This window comes from Vidua macroura, unplaced genomic scaffold (genome assembly GCF_024509145.1).
Source record: "Vidua macroura isolate BioBank_ID:100142 unplaced genomic scaffold, ASM2450914v1 whyUn_scaffold_235, whole genome shotgun sequence".
Taxonomy (NCBI): domain Eukaryota; kingdom Metazoa; phylum Chordata; class Aves; order Passeriformes; family Viduidae; genus Vidua; species Vidua macroura.
The window spans coordinates 1-17,514 of NW_026530602.1; the positions used below are offsets into that span (position 1 = coordinate 1).

The 17,514-nt window shown below is 42.7% G+C and overlaps 2 protein-coding genes across 2 annotated transcripts in view; both read right to left on the reverse strand.

The window, feature by feature from the left end:
- Nucleotides 1-1,440: 1,440 nt before the first annotated feature.
- On the reverse strand, nt 1,441-4,686 carry LOC128802980 (methyl-CpG-binding domain protein 2-like). The gene is given in 3 exon segments (XM_053969545.1): nt 1,441-1,480; nt 1,482-1,517; nt 4,093-4,686. Coding segments are annotated over 3 exon segments (429 nt in total). The 5' UTR covers nt 4,446-4,686.
- An 11,205-nt stretch (nt 4,687-15,891) lies between these two features.
- The window catches only part of LOC128802981 (transcription factor 4-like), a gene marked incomplete at its 5' end in the record, with an annotated part of 30,010 nt that continues 28,387 nt past the window's right edge, over nt 15,892-17,514 (reverse strand). Inside the window, 2 exons of the mRNA XM_053969546.1 lie at nt 15,892-16,070; nt 17,215-17,355. Of these exons, the coding sequence (XP_053825521.1) occupies nt 17,219-17,355 (137 nt within the window). The remainder of the gene's footprint in view (nt 16,071-17,214; nt 17,356-17,514) is intronic.

Below are 17,514 nucleotides of genomic sequence, written 5' to 3' on the forward strand. Positions count from 1 at the left end.
CGCTGGGGGCTGGGAAAAATGGGAAAAATGAAATTATTTTGGGGAAAAATGGGGAATTTTTGAAGAATTTTTACAGAATTTTTGGGGAATTTTTTGAGAATTTTTTGGGGATTTTTTTGCGGATTTTTTTTGGATTTTTTGGCGATTTTTGGGAATTTTTTGCCAATTTATTTTGGAATTTTTAGAGAATTTTTGGGGATTTTTTGGGAATTTTTTTGCGATTTTTTGGGATTTTTTAGAGAAATTTTTGGGAATTTCTTGAAAATTTTTTGGGAATTCTTTGGGAATTTTTGCGAATTTTAGGGAAATTTTTGGGAATTTTTTGGTTATTTTCCGAGATTTTTTTGGGAATTTTTGGGAATTTTTGAGATTTTTTTGGGGAGATTTTTGGGAATTTTTAGAGATTTTTTGGGATTTTTAGAGAATTTTTAGAGAATTTTTTGAGATTTTTTTGGATTTTTTTGCGAATTTTTAGGTAATTTTCCGATTTTTTGGGGGGATTTTTTTGTGAATTTTTTGGGAATTTTTTGGCAATTATGAGAGAATTTTTGGGGAATTTTTTGGGAATTTTTTGGCGATTTTTTGGGAATTTTTAGGGAATTTTTTGAGAATTTTTAGAGATTTTTTGGGAATTTTTAGGGATTTTCAGAGAATTTTTTGGGAATTTTTAGGAATTTTTGGGGAATTTTTTGAGAATTTTTTGGGAATTTTTAGAGAATTTTTTGGGAATTTTTGGGCATTTTTTTGGCAATTATGAGAGAATTTTTGGGGAATTTTTTGGCGATTTTTTGGGAATTTTTTGGGAATTTTTTGAGATTTTTTTGGATTTTTTTGCGAATTTTTAGAGAATTTTCTGAGATTTTTTGGGGAATTTTTGGGAATTTTTGAGATTTTTTTGGGGAAATTTTGGGGAATTTTTTGGGAATTTTTAGAGATTTTTTTGGAAATTTTTTGGGAATTTTTAGGGATTTTTCAGAGAATTTTTTGGGAATTTTTAGGAATTTTTTCGGAATTTTTTGGCGATTTTTTGGGAATTTTCAGAGAATTTTTAGAGAATTTTTTGGGAATTTTTAGAGAATTTTTAGGAATTTTTTGGGGAATTTTTGGGGAATTTTTAGAGATTTTTTGGGAATTTTTTGGAAATTTTCTGGGAATTTTTAGAGATTTTTTTGGGAATTTTTTGGAAATTTTTTGGGAATTTTTAGAGATTTTTTGGCAGTTTTCAGGGAATTTTTAGGAATTTTTTTGGGAATTTTTGGCAATTTTTAGGGATTTTTTAGAGAATTTTTGGGGATTTTTTGGTATTTTTTAGGAATTTTTTGAGAATTTTTTGGGAATTTTTTAGAGAATTTTTTGGGCATTTTTTGGCGAGTTTTTGGGAATTTTGGGGAATTTTTAGGGAATTTTTAGAGATTTCTGAGGGAATTTATAGGGAATTTTTCAGAAGGAGCTCAGGTCGACAGAATTGCCCAGGTAGCGCCAGCTGCGGCTTGCTGCGGAATTTCTTCCCGCTGGGGCTGCCAAAACGGGAAAAATTCCAAATATTTTGGGGAAAAAATGGGGAATTTTTGGGGTTTTTTTGGGGGGGATTTTTTGGGAATTTTGGGGGTTTTTTGGGGACTTTTTGGGACTTTTTTTGAGAATTTTTTGGGAATTTTTTGAGTTTTTTTGGGAATTTTCGGGGATTTTTTGGGAATGTTTTGCCAATTTATTTTGGAATTTTTAGAGAATTTTTGGGAATTTTTAGGGATTTTTTTAGAGAATATTCTGGGAATTTTTTGGGAATTTTCGGGGAATTTTTAGAGAATAATCCCGTGAAAAGAGCCCGGTTCTCCCTCAGAAAGAACCGGGATAATGCCGTGAAAAGAGCCCGGTTCTCCCTCAGAAAAACCGGAACCGTCCCGTGAAAAGAGCCCGGTTCTCCCTCAGAAAGAACCGGAACCGTCCCGTGAAAAGAGCTCGGTTCCCCTCAGAAAGAACCGGAATAATCCCGTGAAAAGAGCCCGGTTCTCCCTCAGAGAGAACCGGAATCGCCCCGAGCTCCCCCCCGTGAAAAGAGCCCCCGGTTCCCCTCAGAAAGAACCGGAATCCCCTCAGAGAGAACCGGGATAATCCCGTGAAAAGAGTCCGGTTCTCCCCTCAGAAAGAACCGGAATAATGCCGTGAAAAGAGCCCGGTTCTCCCTCAGAGAGAGCCGGAATCCCCTCAGAAAAGAACCGGAACCGCCCCATGATAAAACTCCGGGATTTCCCCGTGAAAAGAGCCCGGTTCCCCTCAGAAAGAACCGGAACCGCTCCGTGACAAAACTCCGGGATTTCCCCGTGAAAAGAGCCCGGTTCCCCTCAGAAAGAACCGGAATCCCCTCAGAAAGAACCGGGATAATCCCGTGAAAAGAGCCCCGGTTCCCCTCAGAAAGAACCGGAATCCCCTCAGAAAAGAACCGGAACCGCTCCGTGACAAAATCCCGGGATTTCCCCATGAAAAGAGCCCGGTTCTCCCTCAGAAAGAACCGGAACCGCTCCGTGACAAAACTCCGGGATTTCCCCGTGAAAAGAGCCCGGTTCCCCTCAGAAAGAACCGGAACCGTCCCGTGAAAAGAGCCCGGTTCTCCCTCAGAGAGAGCCGGAATCGCCCCGAGCTCCCCCCCCGTGAAAAGAGCCCCGGTTCCCCTCAGAAAGAACCGGAATCCCCTCAGAGAGAACCGGGATAATCCCGTGAAAAGAGTCCGGTTCTCCCTCAGAGCCGGAATCGCCCCGAGCTCCCCCCCGTGAAAAGAGCCCCGGTTCCCCTCAGAAAGAACCGGAATCCCCTCAGAAAAGAACCGGAACCGCCCCATGATAAAACTCCGGGATTTCCCCGTGAAAAGAGCCCGGTTCCCCTCAGAAAGAACCGGAACCGCTCCGTGACAAAACTCCGGGATTTCCCCGTGAAAAGAGCCCGGTTCCCCTCAGAAAGAACCGGAATCCCCTCAGAAAGAACCGGGATAATCCCGTGAAAAGAGCCCCGGTTCCCCTCAGAAAGAACCGGAATCCCCTCAGAAAAGAACCGGAACCGCTCCGTGACAAAATCCCGGGATTTCCCCATGAAAAGAGCCCGGTTCTCCCTCAGAAAGAACCGGAACCGCTCCGTGACAAAACTCCGGATTTCCCCGTGAAAAGAGCCCGGTTCCCCTCAGAAAGAACCGGAACCGTCCCGTGAAAAGAGCCCGGTTCTCCCTCAGAGAGAGCCGGAATCGCCCCGAGCTCCCCCCCCGTGAAAAGAGCCCCGGTTCCCCTCAGAAAGAACCGGAATCCCCTCAGAGAGAACCGGGATAATCCCGTGAAAAGAGTCCGGTTCTCCCTCAGAGCCGGAATCGCCCCGAGCTCCCCCCCGTGAAAAGAGCCCCGGTTCCCCTCAGAAAGAACCGGAATCCCCTCAGAAAAGAACCGGAACCGCCCCATGATTAAAACTCCGGGATTTCCCCGTGAAATGAGCCCGGTTCTCCCTCAGAAAGAACCGGAACCGCTCCGTGACAAAATCCCGGGATTTCCCCATGAAAAGAGCCCGGTTCCCCTCAGAAAGAACCGGAACCGTCCCGTGAAAAGAGCCCGGTTCTTCCGCAGAAAGAACCGGAATCCCCTCAGAAAAGAACCGGAACCGTCCCGTGACAAAATCCCGGGATTTCCACGTTAAAAGAGCCCGGTTCTCCCTCAGAAAAACCGGGATAACCCCGTGAAAAGAGCCCGGTTCTCCCTCAGAAAAACCGGGATTTCCCGTGAAGAGAGCCCGGTTCCCCTCAGAAAGAACCGGAACCGCTCCGTGACAAAACTCCGGGATTTCCCCGTGAAGAGAGCCCGGTTCCCCTCAGCAAATGAACCGGAATCACCCCGAGCTCCCCCCCCCCTCCTCTGACAGGAGCCCGCGCTCCCCTCACACAGGGAACCGGAATCGCTCCGTGACAGGACAACCCTGCCAGAGCCATGGCGGAAGCGAGTGAGCTCTGACAGCCGGCCCGGCGGCGTGTGAGGCACCGACCGCACCGTCCCTGCCCCAGCCGCGCCTCCGGGAACCCCCGAACCTCGGCAACCGCACCGGGATCCCTCGGGCCCGTACCTGAAGTAATAGACATCGCTCTTGCCGGCGCTCAGGCCCGACTTGCGGATCACCTCTTCCTTCTTCCAGCCGGGAGGCAGCGCGGGACAGTCCATCCTGCCGGGCTTCTCCATGCGCCGGCCCGGCGGGACGGGGCCGCTGCGGCCCGGGCTTGCCGGCCCGCTTGGGCCGTTGGTTGTTACCGGAGCCGCTCGGTGCTGCCGGCCCGGTTGGGCCCGGGGCCGGGACCCCGCGGCGATGGCGGAGCGGGCGCGCGGCGCCAGGAGCGCGGGCTGCGCGCGCAGCCGCCGGGGCGAGCCCGGCCCGGCCCGAGAGCGGCCTCCGAGCGGGGCAGAGCGGCCGCGCCGCACCATAGAGAGACAGCGGGGGCGGGACCGCGGCGGCCGCCGGGGTACGGCGGGGCTCGGAGCGGGAACCGTGAGGGGAAACCATGGCGGGAGCCCAGAGGGGAAAAACGGAGCGGGAGCTTTGAAGGGGGAACCGGAGCGGGAACCTCAGTGAGAGACCCTTGAGGAGAAACCATGGCGGGGCTCACGGTGGGACCGGAGAGCGAGACCCCTGAGGGGAAACCGGAGCCGGATTCCTGAGGGGGAAAACCGGAACGGGACCAATGGCGGGACCCCCTGAGGGGGAGCCATGGCGGGGACCCCTGAGGGGAAAACCGGAGCGGGACCCCTGAGGGGAAACCGGAGCCGGATTCCTGAGGGGAAAACCGGAACGGGACCAATGGCGGGACCCCTGAGGGGGAGCCATGGCGGGACCCCTGAGGGGAAAACCGGAGCGGGACCCCTGAGGGGAAACCGGAGTCGGATTCCTGAGGGGAAAACCGGAACGGGACCAATGGCGGGACCCCTGAGGGGAAACCGGAGCCGGATTCCTGAGGGGAAAACCTCAACGGGACCAGTGGCGGGACCCCTGAGGGGAAACCGGAGCCGGATTCCTGAGGGGAAAACCGTAACGGGACCAATGGCGGGACCCCTGAGGGGAAACCGGAGCCGGATTCCTGAGGGGAAAACCGGAGCGGGGACCAATGGCGGGACCCCTGAGGGGGAAACCGGAGCCCGATTCCTGAGGGGAAAACCGGAGCGGGGGACCAATGGCGGGACCCCTGAGGGGGAAACCGGAGCCGGATTCCTGAGGGGAAAACCGGAGCGGGACCCGTGACGGGGAACTATGGCGGGATTCCTGAGGGGGAAAACCGGAGCGGGGACCAATGGCGGAACCGTGAGGGGAAAACCGGAGCGGGATCAGTGGCGGGAGCCCTAAATGGGAAACCGGAGACCTCTGAGGGGACCCATGGCGGGACCCGTGAGGGGAAAACCGGAGCCGGATCCCTGAGGGGAAAACCGGAGCGGGGACCAATGGCGGGACCCCTGAGGGGGAAGCGGAGGGAGAATCCTGAGGGGAAATTATGGCGGGAGCCCTAAAGGGGGAACCGGAGACCCCTGAAGGGAGCCATGGCGGAATTCCTGAGGGGAAACCGGAGACCCCTAAGGGGAGCCATGGCGGGATTCCTGAGGGGAAAACCGGAGACCCCTGAAGGGAGAGGGGAAACCGGAGACCCCTAAGGGGAGCCATGGCGGGATTCCTGAGGGGAGAAACCGGAGCGATACCGCTGAAGGGAGCCATGGCGGAATTCCTGAGGGAAAAAACCGGAGCGGGACCCCCTGAGGGGGAATCATGGCGGGACCCCACAAGGCATAAAGGGACCCCAGGGAAGCCGAATTCGCCGTTTCCCTTCCCTGCTTTTATCCGCGGGCTCCATGCCGGTTTCCCCCTCCCCGCCTCATCCGGCGTTAAGACCGAGCAAGTGCAGCCATACCACGTCCGGTCTCCTTCCCTTTTCCCATTTCCGTTCCCGGTAACATTCCCGGGATGAGCTCCCGAGAAAAGGTCGGGAATTCACGGAGGCGCCATTGCCAGAGGAGCGGCCGAGGAGATGAGCGCGGGAAAAACGGGAGGAGGAGGAGGGGGGAGCAAAGATGGCGGCGGCTCTGAGGGGGGAAGCGGCGGCTCTGAGGGGAAAGCCGCTGTTTGGCTGGAAAATAATTCCAATTTAATTAAATTTTTAATGAAATAATTAAAGAATTCCTTCGATTTTAATCGATGAGTGTGGTCAGGTTCAAAAAATGAAATGTTAAATGTTGGTTTTGTGTTGTTGCAGTGCTGCGCTGTGGGTGCGTTCGAGTTGGAAATGCTCCGCGGTCGAGGATTTGTGAGGGGAATCTTCAGGTAAGAATCGTTTTTTTTGGGGGAAAATTGGGGGAAAATGGGAATTTTTTTTGGAAAAATGGGAATTTTTGAGGGCAAAATGAGAATTTTGGAGGATAAAATAGAAATTTTGGGGAGAAAAATGAGGATTTTGGGGGAGAAATGAAGATTTGGGGGGGGGGGTGGGAAGATTAGGAGGGGAAAATGGGAATTTTGGAAGATAAAATGCGAATTTTGAGGGGGGGAAATGGGAATTTTGACCAAAAAATGGAAATTTGGAGGGAAAAATGAGAATTTTCAGGGGAAAATGAGTATTTTGGGGGGATAAAATGGGGATTTTGAGGGGGAAAATGGGAATTTTTGACCAAAAAATGGAATTTTTGAGGGAAAAATGAGAATTTTCAGGGGAAAATGAGCCTTTTGGGGGGATAAAATGGGAATTTTGAGGGGGAAAATGGGAATTTTTGACCAAAAAATGGAATTTTTGAGGGAAAAATGAGAATTTTCAGGGGAAAATGAGTCTTTTGGGGGGATAAAATGGGAATTTTGAGGGGGAAAATGGGAATTTTTGACCAAAAAATGAGAATGTTGAGGGGAAAAATGGGAAATTGTGAGGGTGAAAAGAGGAATTTTGAGGATAAGATGAGAATTTTGGAGGATAAAATGGAAATTTTGGGGCGAAAATGAGCATTTTTGGGGGAAAATGGGATAAAAAATGAGAATTTTCGGGGATAAAATGGGGATTTTGAGGGGGAAAATGGGAATTTTTGACTAAAAATGGGAATTTGGAGAAAGAAATGGGAATTTTTGACCAAAAACTGGAATTTTTGGGGGAAAAATGGGAATTTTTGACCAAAAAATGGAAATTTTGTGGGGAAAATGGGAATTTTGAGGGGGAAAAATTGGGAATTTTAAAGGAAAAAAATTGGAATTTTAAAGGAAAAAAAATGGGAATTTTTTGGGGGGAAAAATGGGAATTTTAAAGGAAAAAATCGGGAATTTTGGGGGAAAAATTTGGAATTTTTTGGGGGGAAAATGGGAATTTTTGAGGGGGGAAAATGGGAATTTTTGGGGAAGAAAATGGAATTTTAAAGGAAAAAATAAAATGGGATTTTTGGGGGGAAATGGGATTTTTTTGGTGAAAAGAAATGGAATTTTTGGGGGAAAAAAATGGAATTTTGAGGGGGAAAATGGGAATTTTTGAGGGGGAAAATGGGAATTTTTGGGGAAGAAAATGGAATTTTAAAGGAAAAAATAAAATGGGATTTTTGGGGGGAAATGGGATTTTTTTTGGTGAAAAAAAATGGAATTTTTGGGGGAAAAAATGGGAATTTTTGAGGGGGAAAATGGGAGTTTTTGAGGGGGAAAATGGGAGTTTTTGAGGGGGAAAATGGGAATTTTTGGGGAAGAAAATGGAATTTTAAAGGAAAAAATAAAATGGGATTTTTGGGGGGAAATGGGATTTTTTTTGGTGAAAAAAAATGGAATTTTGGGGGGGAAAAATTTGGAATTTTTGGGGGAAAAATGGGAATTTTTGAGGGGGAAAATGGGATTTTTTTGGGGAAAACATGGGAATTTTAGGGGGAAAGAAATTGGGAATTTTGGGGGGAAAAATTGGGAAATTTTGGGGGTAAATTTTGGGATTTTTTGGGGAAAAATTTGGAATTTTAAAGGAAAAAATGGGAATTTTAAAGGAAAAAAAAAGGGATTTTTGGGGGGGAAAAATTGGAAATTTTTGGAAGAAAAAATGGAATTTTTGGAGAAAAAATGGGAATTTTTGGGGGAAGAAATTGGAAAATTTTTTGAGAAAAATTGGAATTTTTGGGGGAAAAAATGGGAATTTTGCGGGGGGACAATGGGAATTTTTGACCAAAAAATGGGAATTTTAAAGGAAAACAAATGGGATTTTTTGGGAGAAAATGGAAATTTTGGGAGAAATTGGAATTTAAAGGAAAAAAATGGGATTTTTTTGGGGGAAAAAAAGGGATTTTTTGGGGAAAAAATGAGAATTTGGGGGGGAAAATTTGGAATTTTGGGGGAAAAAATGGGAATTTTTGAGGGAAAAAATTTGAATTTTTTGGGGGGGAAAAATAGAATTTTTTAGGGGAAAAAATGAGAATTTTTTGGGATTTATCCCAATTTTTTTTTTTTGCCCCGCAGGAATTGCAAGGAGAAGAATCCAAGGAAAAAAGAAGAAGAATCAAAAATGTAGGAATTTGTTGAAATATTCGAATAAAGTTTTTATATTTTGAGGTGGGAATTCTGTAAAAAAAAACCAAAAAAAACCCAAACAACTCTTTAAAATTGCATTTAAAAAAAATTCAGGAATTTCATTTTTTTTTTCACCTTTTTTTCCTCATTTCTTCCCCAATTTCCCCCAATTTTTTCCCAATTTTCCCTCAAATTTTCCCCCAATTTTCCCTCAAAATTTCCCCAATTTTTTTCTCAATTTTCCCCCATTTTATTCCAAATTTTACCCCAATTTTTTCCCATTTTATTCCAAATTTTTTTCACAATTTTCCCCCATTTTATTCCATTTTTTTTCCCAATTTTCCTCAAATTTTTCCCAATTTCCCCATTTTTTTTCTCAATTTCCCCCCCATTTTTATTCCCATTTTCCCCTCATTTTTCCTCTTTTTCCCCCATTTTCCCCCCAATTTTCCCGCAATTTCCCCCCAAATTTCCCCGATTTTTTTCCCAATTTTTTCCTCTTTTTTTTCACCATTTTTTCCTCATTTTCCCCCTAACTTTCCCCCATTTTATTCCAAATTTTCCCCCCATTTTTTCCTCATTTTCCCCCAATTTTTGTCACTTTCCCCCCCAATTTTCCCCTCATTCCCCCCATTTTTTCCCAATTTTCCCCCATGTTTTCCCCAAATTTTCCTCATTTTCCCCCAATTTTCCCCAAAATTTTCTAAATTTTCCCCCCAATTTTTTGCTCAATTTCCCCCCCATTTTTTCTCCAATTTTTCCCTCATTTCCCCCAATTTTTCCTCTTTTTTTCACCATTTTTCCTCATTCCCCCCCCAATTTCCCCCCATTTTTTCCCCAATTTTTGCCCAATTTTTGCCCAATTTTTGCGCATTTTTCCCCAATTTTCCCCCAAATTTTCCCCCCATTTTTCCATTTTTTCCCCAATTTTTTTCCCAATTTTTACCAATTTTTTCCCCATTTAATCCCCAATTTTCCCCAATTTTCCCCCATTCTTTTCCCATTTTTCACCCAATTTTCCCCAATTTTTCCCCAATTTCCCCCAATTTTTCCCATTTTTCCCCATTTTCCCCAATTTCCCCCCAATTTTCCCCCATTTTTTCCCCAATTTTTCCTCATTTTCCCAATTTTTTCCCCAATTTTTCCCCAATTTTCCCCAATTTTCCCCAATTTTTCCCCAATTTTCCCCAATTTTTCCCCAATTTCCCCCAAATTTTCCCCCACTTTTTTCCCAATTTTTCCCAATTTTCCCCATTTTTTGCCCAAATTTTTCCTTATTTTTCCCCAATTTTTCCCCATTTTTACTCAAATTTTCCCTCATCTTTATCCCAAATTTTTCCAAATTTTCCCAATTTTTCCTTTTTTTTCCCCGATTTTCCCCCAATTTCCCCCATTTTTCCGCAATTTCCCCCCAATTTTCCCCCAATTTTCCCCAAATTTTCCCCTTCCCCCATTTTTTCCCAATTTTATCCAAATTTTTTCCCAATTTTTCTTCAATTTTTCCCCCAATTTTCCCCCATTCTTTTCCCATTTTTTGCCCAATTTTTTCCCAATTTTCCCCCAATTTTTCCCCATTTTTTCCCAATTTTTTCCCATTTTGCCCATTGTTCCCCCCATTTTCCCCCCAATATTTCCTATTTTTTTTACCATTTTTCCCTCATTTTTTCCCATTTTTCCCCAATTTCCCCCAATTTTTCCCCAAATTTTCCCCATTTTTCCCCCATTTTCCCCATTTTTCCCCATTTTTCCCCATTTCCCCAAATGTCCCCATGTGTTCCCCACTCCCCAATGAGCGCAGAGTCTCTATTAAAAAACGCCACATTTATTGCTCCAAGAACTCTCATGGACATGAAAACTCCAGGAGAGGCGCCAGCGCCCGAGAACCTTTCCGGAACATTCCCCAATTCCCCAATCCCTGCCCACTTTCATCCCCACCTTTGCCCCACACTTTGCCCTTTTTCCCCCCAATTTTTTCCCAAATTTTTCCCCATTTTTCCCCCAATTTTTTCCTATTTTTTCCCCAATTTTTTTCCCAATTTTTCCCCATTTTTTCCCCAATTTTTTTACCAAATTTTTCCCAATTTTCCCATTTTTCCCCCAATTTTTCCTAAATTTCCCCCAATTTTTCCCGAAATTTTTTCCCATTTTTCCCCAATTTTTTTACCAATTTTTCACCAATTTTCCCTTTTTTTCCCAAATTTTTCCCCAATTTTTTCCCAATTTCCCCCCAATTTTCCCAATTTTTTCCCCAATTTTCCCCCAAATTTTTCCCATTTTTTCTCCATTTTTATCCCAATTTTTCCCAAATTTCTCCCAATTTTTCCCATTTTTTCCCCAATTTTTCCTAAATTTTCCCCAATTTTTCTCCAATTTTTCCCCAATTTTTCCCCAATTTCCCCCAATTTTCCCCAATTTTCCCCAATTTTCCCCCATTTTTTCCCCCATTTTTTCCTCATTTTTTACCAATTTTTCTTCAATTTTCCCCCAATTTTCCCCCATTCTTTTCCCATTTTTTGCCCAATTTTTCCCCAGTTTTTCCCCAATTTTTCCCCAACTTTCCCCCATTTTTCCCCATTTTTTCCTCATTTTCCCCCAATTTTTCCCCATTTTTTCCCCCAATTTTCCCCAATTTTCCCCAATTTTCCCCCAATTTTCCCCCATTTTTCCCCAATTTTTTCCCAATTTTCCCTAATTTTTCCCAATTTTTCCCAAATTTTTCCCAATTTTTCCCGTTTTTTCCCTCATCTTTATCCAAAATTTTCCAAATTTTTGTCCATTTTTTCCCCATTCCTTCCCCAACTTTTCCCCAATTTTCCCCCACTTTTTCCCAACTTTTTCCCACTTTTTTCCCAATTTTCCCCCATTTTTCTCCAACTTTTTCCCAAATTTCTCCCCAAATTTCCTGAAATATTCTGCAAAATTTCCCCAATTTTTCCCCAATTTTCCCCAAAATTTTCCCAAATTTTCTCTCAATTTCCCCCAATTTTCCCCAATTTTTCCCCAAATTTTCCCCCATTTTTCCCAATTTTTTACCCATTTTTTCCTAATTTTCCCCATTTTTCCCCCATTTTTTCTGCACTTTTTCCCATTTTTCTCCTAAATTGTCTCCCAATTTTCCCCCACATTTTCCCAAATTTTTCCCAATTTTTTTCCCAGTTTTCCCCAATTTCCCCCCAATTTTCCCCCAATTTTTCCCAATTTTCCCCCATTTTTCCACCATTTTCCCCCCAATTTTTCCCCATTTTTTCCCAATTTTTTTCCCAATTTTTCCCCAATTTTCCCCATTTTCCCCCCATTTTTTCCTCTTTTTCCGATTTTTCCCCATTTTTTCCCCAATTTTCCCCCATTTTTCCCCCCAATTTCCCCATTTTTCCCCATTTTTCCCCATTTTCCCCAAATGTCCCCATGTGTTCCCCACTCCCCAATGAGCGCAGAGTCTCTATTAAAAAACGCCACATTTATTGCTCCAAGAACTCTCATGGACATGAAAACTCCAGGAGAGGCGCCAGCGCCGAGAACCTTTCCGGAACATTCCCCAATTCCCCAATCCCTGCCCACTTTCATCCCCACCTTTGCCCCACACTTTGCCCTTTTTCCCCCCAATTTTTTCCCAATTTTTCCCCATTTTTGTCCCAATTTTTTCCCATTTTTTTCCCAATTTTTTCCCAATTTTTTCCCAATTTTTCCAAAATTTTGTCCCAATTTTTGCCTAATTTTCCCAATTTTTTCCCATTTTTTTTACCAAATTTTTCCCCTTTTTTTTTTCCCAATTTTTCCCCATGTTTTCCTCATTTTTTTACCATTTTTCCCCATTTTTCCCCAATTTTCCCCCAATTTCCCCCCAAATTTTCCCCAATTTTTACCAAATTTTTCCCCAAATTTCCCCCCATTTTTCCCCATTTTTTCCTCATTTTTTACCATTTTCCCCCAATTTTCCCCAATTTTTGCCCAAATTTTTCCTTATTTTTTCCCAATTTTTCCCCATTTTTTACCCAAATTTTCCCTCATCTTTATCCCAAATTTTTCCAAATTTTCCCAATTTATTCCCATTTTTTCCCCCATTTCTTCCCCAATTTTCCCCATTTTTTCCCCAATTTTTGAACAATTTTCCCCCAATTTTTCCCAATTTTTTGTACCAATTTTACCCAATTTTATCCCAATTTTTTGCCAATTTTCCCCCAAATTTTTCCCCAAATTTTTCCATTTTCCCCCCATTTTTCCCCCAATTTTCCCCCATTTTTTCCCCATTTTCCCCCATTTTCCCCCAATTTTACCCCAATTTTCCCCCAATTTTCCCCAACTTTTTCCCAATTTTTTCCCAATTTTCTCCAATTTTTGCCCAAATTTTTCCCCATTTTTCCCCAATTTTTCCCCAATTTTTCCCCATTTTCCCCAATTTTTCCCCCAATTTCCCCCATTTTTCCCCATTTTCCCCAAATGTCCCCATTTGTTCCCCACTCCCCAATGAGCGCAGAGTCTCTATTAAAAAACGCCACATTTATTGCTCCAAGAACTCTCATGGACATGAAAACTCCAGGAGAGGCGCGCCAGCGCCGAGAACCTTTCCGGAACATTCCGCCATTCCCGACCCGCTCCCGGCCACTTCCACACCTCAGGGAACACCCAAAGCAATCCAGGGGAAATCGAGGCACTCAGCCACACATTGCAACAAAGTGCAACTGTCCAGTTGCTGTTTTTTTTTTAGCTTTTTTCACCTTTTTTCCATTTTTTTACTCGTTTTTAATATTCCCATTTTTGGGAATTTTTTCCCATTTTTTTCCCATTTTTTGCCCAATTTTTCCCCCATTTTTTCCCCATTTTTCCCTATTTTTCTCCATTTTTCCCCCAATTTTTTTCCCAATTTTTCCCCAGTTTTCCCCCAATTTTTTCCCAGTTTTTCCCCACTTTATTCCCAATTTTTCCCTTTTTTTTTTTTTCCGGTTTTCCCCCAATTTTTCCCCATTTTTTCCCATTTTTTTCCCATTTTTCCCAAAATTTTTCCCCAATTTTTTCCCAATTTTTCCCCTTTTTTTTTTCGGTTTTCCCCCAATTTTTTCCCATTTTTTCCCATTTTTCCCCATTTTCCCCCCAAATTTTTGCCCTTTTTTCCTATTTTTTCCCCAATTTTTCCCCTTTTGTTTCCCCAAATTTCCCCAATTTTCCCCATTTTTTCGCCCAACTTTTGCCCAATTTTCCCCGTTTTATCCCCAAAATTTTCCCCAATTTTTCCCCATTTTCCCCCCAATTTTTCCCCAATTTATCCCCAATTTTCCCCAATTTCCCCAAATTTTTCCCCAATTTTTTCCCAATTTTCCCCAATTTTCCCCCAATTTTTCCCATTTCCCGGCCACTTCCACACCTCAGGGAACACCCAAAGCAATCCAGGGGAAATCGAGGCACTCAGCCACACATTGCAACAAAGTGCAACTGTCCAGTTGCTGCTTTTTTTTAAGCTTTTTTCACCTTTTTTCTCTTTTTTTTATTCATTTTTATTATTCCCAGTTTGGGGAATTTTTTCCCATTTTTTTCCCATTTTTTCCCCATTTTTTCCCCATTTTTTCCCCATTTTTTCCCATTTTTTCCCCATTTTTCTCCATTTTTTCCCCAATTTTTTTCCCAATTTTCCCCAAATTTTTCCCATTTTCTCCCATTTTTTCTCCATTTTTTTCCCAATTTTCCCCCAAATTTTTCCCATTTTTTCCCATTTTTTTCTCCATTTTTATCCCAATTTATCCCAAATTTTTCCAATATTTTTCCTAATTTTTCCCCAATTTTCCCCCATTTTTCACCCAATTTTCCCCAATTTATCCCCATTTTTTCCCATTTTTCCCAAATTTTTTCCCCAATTTTTTCCCAATTTTCCCCCTTTTTTTTCCTGGTTTTCCGCCAATTTTTTCCCATTTTCCCCCAATTTTCCCCCAATTTTTTCCCAGTTTTCCCCCAATTTTTTCCCAGTTTTTCCCCACTTTATTCCCAATTTTTCCCCATTTTTTCGCCATTTCCCCCCATTTTTCCACAATTTTCCCCCAATTTTTGCCCAATTTTCCCCAATTTATCCCCAAAATTTTCCCCTATTTTCTACCAATTTCCCCCAATTTTTCCCAATTTTCCCCCAAATTTTTACCCATTTTTTCCCAAATTTTCCCAATTTCCCCCAATTTTTCCCCAAATTCCCCCCCCCAATTTTTCCCCTTTTTCCGCCAATTTTTCCCAATTTTTCCGATTTTTTCCCCAATTTTTGCCCATTTTTTCCCATTCTTCTCCCAAATTTTTCCCCATTTTTATCCCAATTTTCCCTAAAATTTCCCCAATTTCCCCCCATTTTTTTCCAAATTTTCCCCCATTTTTTCCCAAAAATTTCCCCAATTTTTCCCATTTTTCCCAATTATTTTCCCAATTTCCCCCCATTTTTCCCATTTTTTACCAATTTTTATACCCATTTTTCCCAAATTTTTCCCATTTTCCCATTTTTCCCCAATTTTTTTCCAATTTTCCCCCAATTTTTTCCCATTTTTCCCCAATTTTTTCCCATTTTTTCCCCAATTTTTTTTCCCCAATTTTCCGCCATTTCTTACCAAATTTTTCCCAATTTTCCCCCTTTCTTTTCCCCCCAATTTCTCCCATTTTTTCCCCATTTTTTGCCATTTTTTCCCCAATTTTTTCCCAATTTTCCCCCATTTTTTTGCATTTTTGCCTCATTTTTCCCCTCAAATTTTCCCGATTTTTATTCCAATTTTCCCCCCATTTTTCCCTTTTCCCCCCCAATTTCCCCCATTGTTTCCCCATTTTTTCTCATTTTCGCCGCCATTTTTATTCCAATTTTTCCCATTTTTTTTCCCAATTTTCCCCAATTTCCCTCCATTTTTTACCTCATTTTTCCCCATTTTCCCCCAAATTTTTATTCCAATTTTTTCCCAATTTTTCCCCATTTTTTCCTTATTTTCCCCCCAAATTTTCCCCAATTTTATTCCACTTTTCCCCCATTTTATTCTCATTTTTTCTTCATTTGTTCGCCCATTTTCCCCCAAATTTTCCCCAATTTTCCCCCAAATTTTCCCCAATTTTATTCCAATTTTTCCCCAATTTCCCCCAATTTTTCCCCAATTTTCCCCCAATTTTTCCCCAATTTTCCCCCAATTTTTCCCCATTTTCTGCCCAATTTTCCCCAAATTTTCCCCCATTTTATTCTCATTTTTCCCTCTTTTCCCCCCAATTTTCCCCATTTTTCCCCCACCCCCACAAAAACCCCCAAAAACCACGAATTTATTTCATTTTTTTTTCTTTTTTTTTTCTTTTTTTTTTGTTTTTTTTTTCTTTTTTTGTTTTTTTTTTTTTAGGCACAAAAATCATCCCACAGTGTGGATCCAAAATTCCCAATTTTTCCTTTTTTTTTTGTTTTTTTTTTTGGAATTTCCGGCCGGATTTTGGCGCGTCTGCGATCGTGGAATTCCTCAGACTTGTCGATATTTTACAAAAAATCCAAAAAAAAAAAAAAAACCAAAACAAAACAAAAAAAAAAAAAAATATTTTTTGTAGGGTCGGGGTTTGGCCAAAACCTGGAGGGAAAAAAAAAAAGAAATTTTGGGGTTTAAAAATTGGATTTTTTCCCAAAAGTTTCCCATTTTTATCCCAATTTTTTTCCCAATTTTCCCCCAAATTTCCCCAATTTTATCCCAATTTCCCCCCAAATTTTCCCCATTTTTTCTCATTTTTATCCCAATTTTTTCCCCATTCTTTCCTAATTTTTATCTCAATTTTCCCATTTTTATCCCAATTTTATTCCAATTTTTCCCAAAATATTCCCATTTTTTCCCCATTTTTATCCAAAATTTTTCCTCATTTTAATACAAATTTTTCTCAATTTTTCCGAAATTTTCCCCCATTTTTATCCAATTTTCCCCCCATTTTTTCCCCAATTTTTCCCCAAATTTTCCCAATTTTATCCCATTTTATCCCAATTTTTCCCCAATTTTTCCCATTTTCCCCCCCAATTTTCCCAATTTTTCCCCAATTTTCTCCCCATTTTTCCCAGTTTCCCCCCATATTTTCCCCAATTTTCCCCCATTTTTCCCATTGTTATCCCAATTTTTCCCCAAATTTCCCCAATTTTTTTCCAATTTTCTCATTTTTATCCCAATTTTCCCCCAAATTTCCCCTAATTTTCCCCAAATTTTCCCCAATTTCCGCCCATTTTATCCCAATTTTTCCCCAAATGTCCCCAAATTTTTCCCAATTTTCTCATTTTTATCCAAATTTTCCCCCATTTTTCCCATTCCCCCCCAATTTCCCCAAATTTCTCCCAATTTCCCCCCAAATTTTCCCCATTTTCCTCCATTTTTATCCCAAACCCCCATTTTCCCCCAATTTTTCCCCAATTTCCCCCAATTTTCCCATTTTTATCCCAATTTTCCCCCAATTTACCCCAATTTTTCCAATTTCCCCCCCCCATTTTATTCCAATTTTCCCCCAATTTCCCCCCAATTTTCTCATTTTTATTCCATTTTTCCCCCAAATTTTCCCGAATTTCCCCCAATTTTCTCCCAATTTTTCCAATTCCCCCCATTTTATTCCAATTTTTCCGCAATTTCCCCCCAATTTTTCCCCAATTTCCCCCCAATTCCCCCATTTTTTCCCCAATTTTCCCCAATTTCCCCCAAATTTTCCCAATTTTCCCCCAATTTTCCCCAATCCCCCCCTGACCTCTCTACATCTGCCCCATGTGGTTGCCGGCGTCGCCCATGCCGGGGTGAGGCCCGGCCAGCGCCAGCGGCGGCGGCTCCGAGGACACTTTCTCCTCCTCGCGCCGCTTCAGGCACGCCGCCTTGGGGTTCAGGTTCCGCTCTGCGAAAGAGGACGGGGGACGTCAAAAATTCCGCGGAGAAATTCCACGGAGAACGTCAAAAAAACCCGCGGAGAAATTCCATGGGGAACGTCAAAAATTCCGCGGAGAACGACAAAAATTTGGCGGAGAAATTCCACGGAGAACGTCAAAAATTCCAT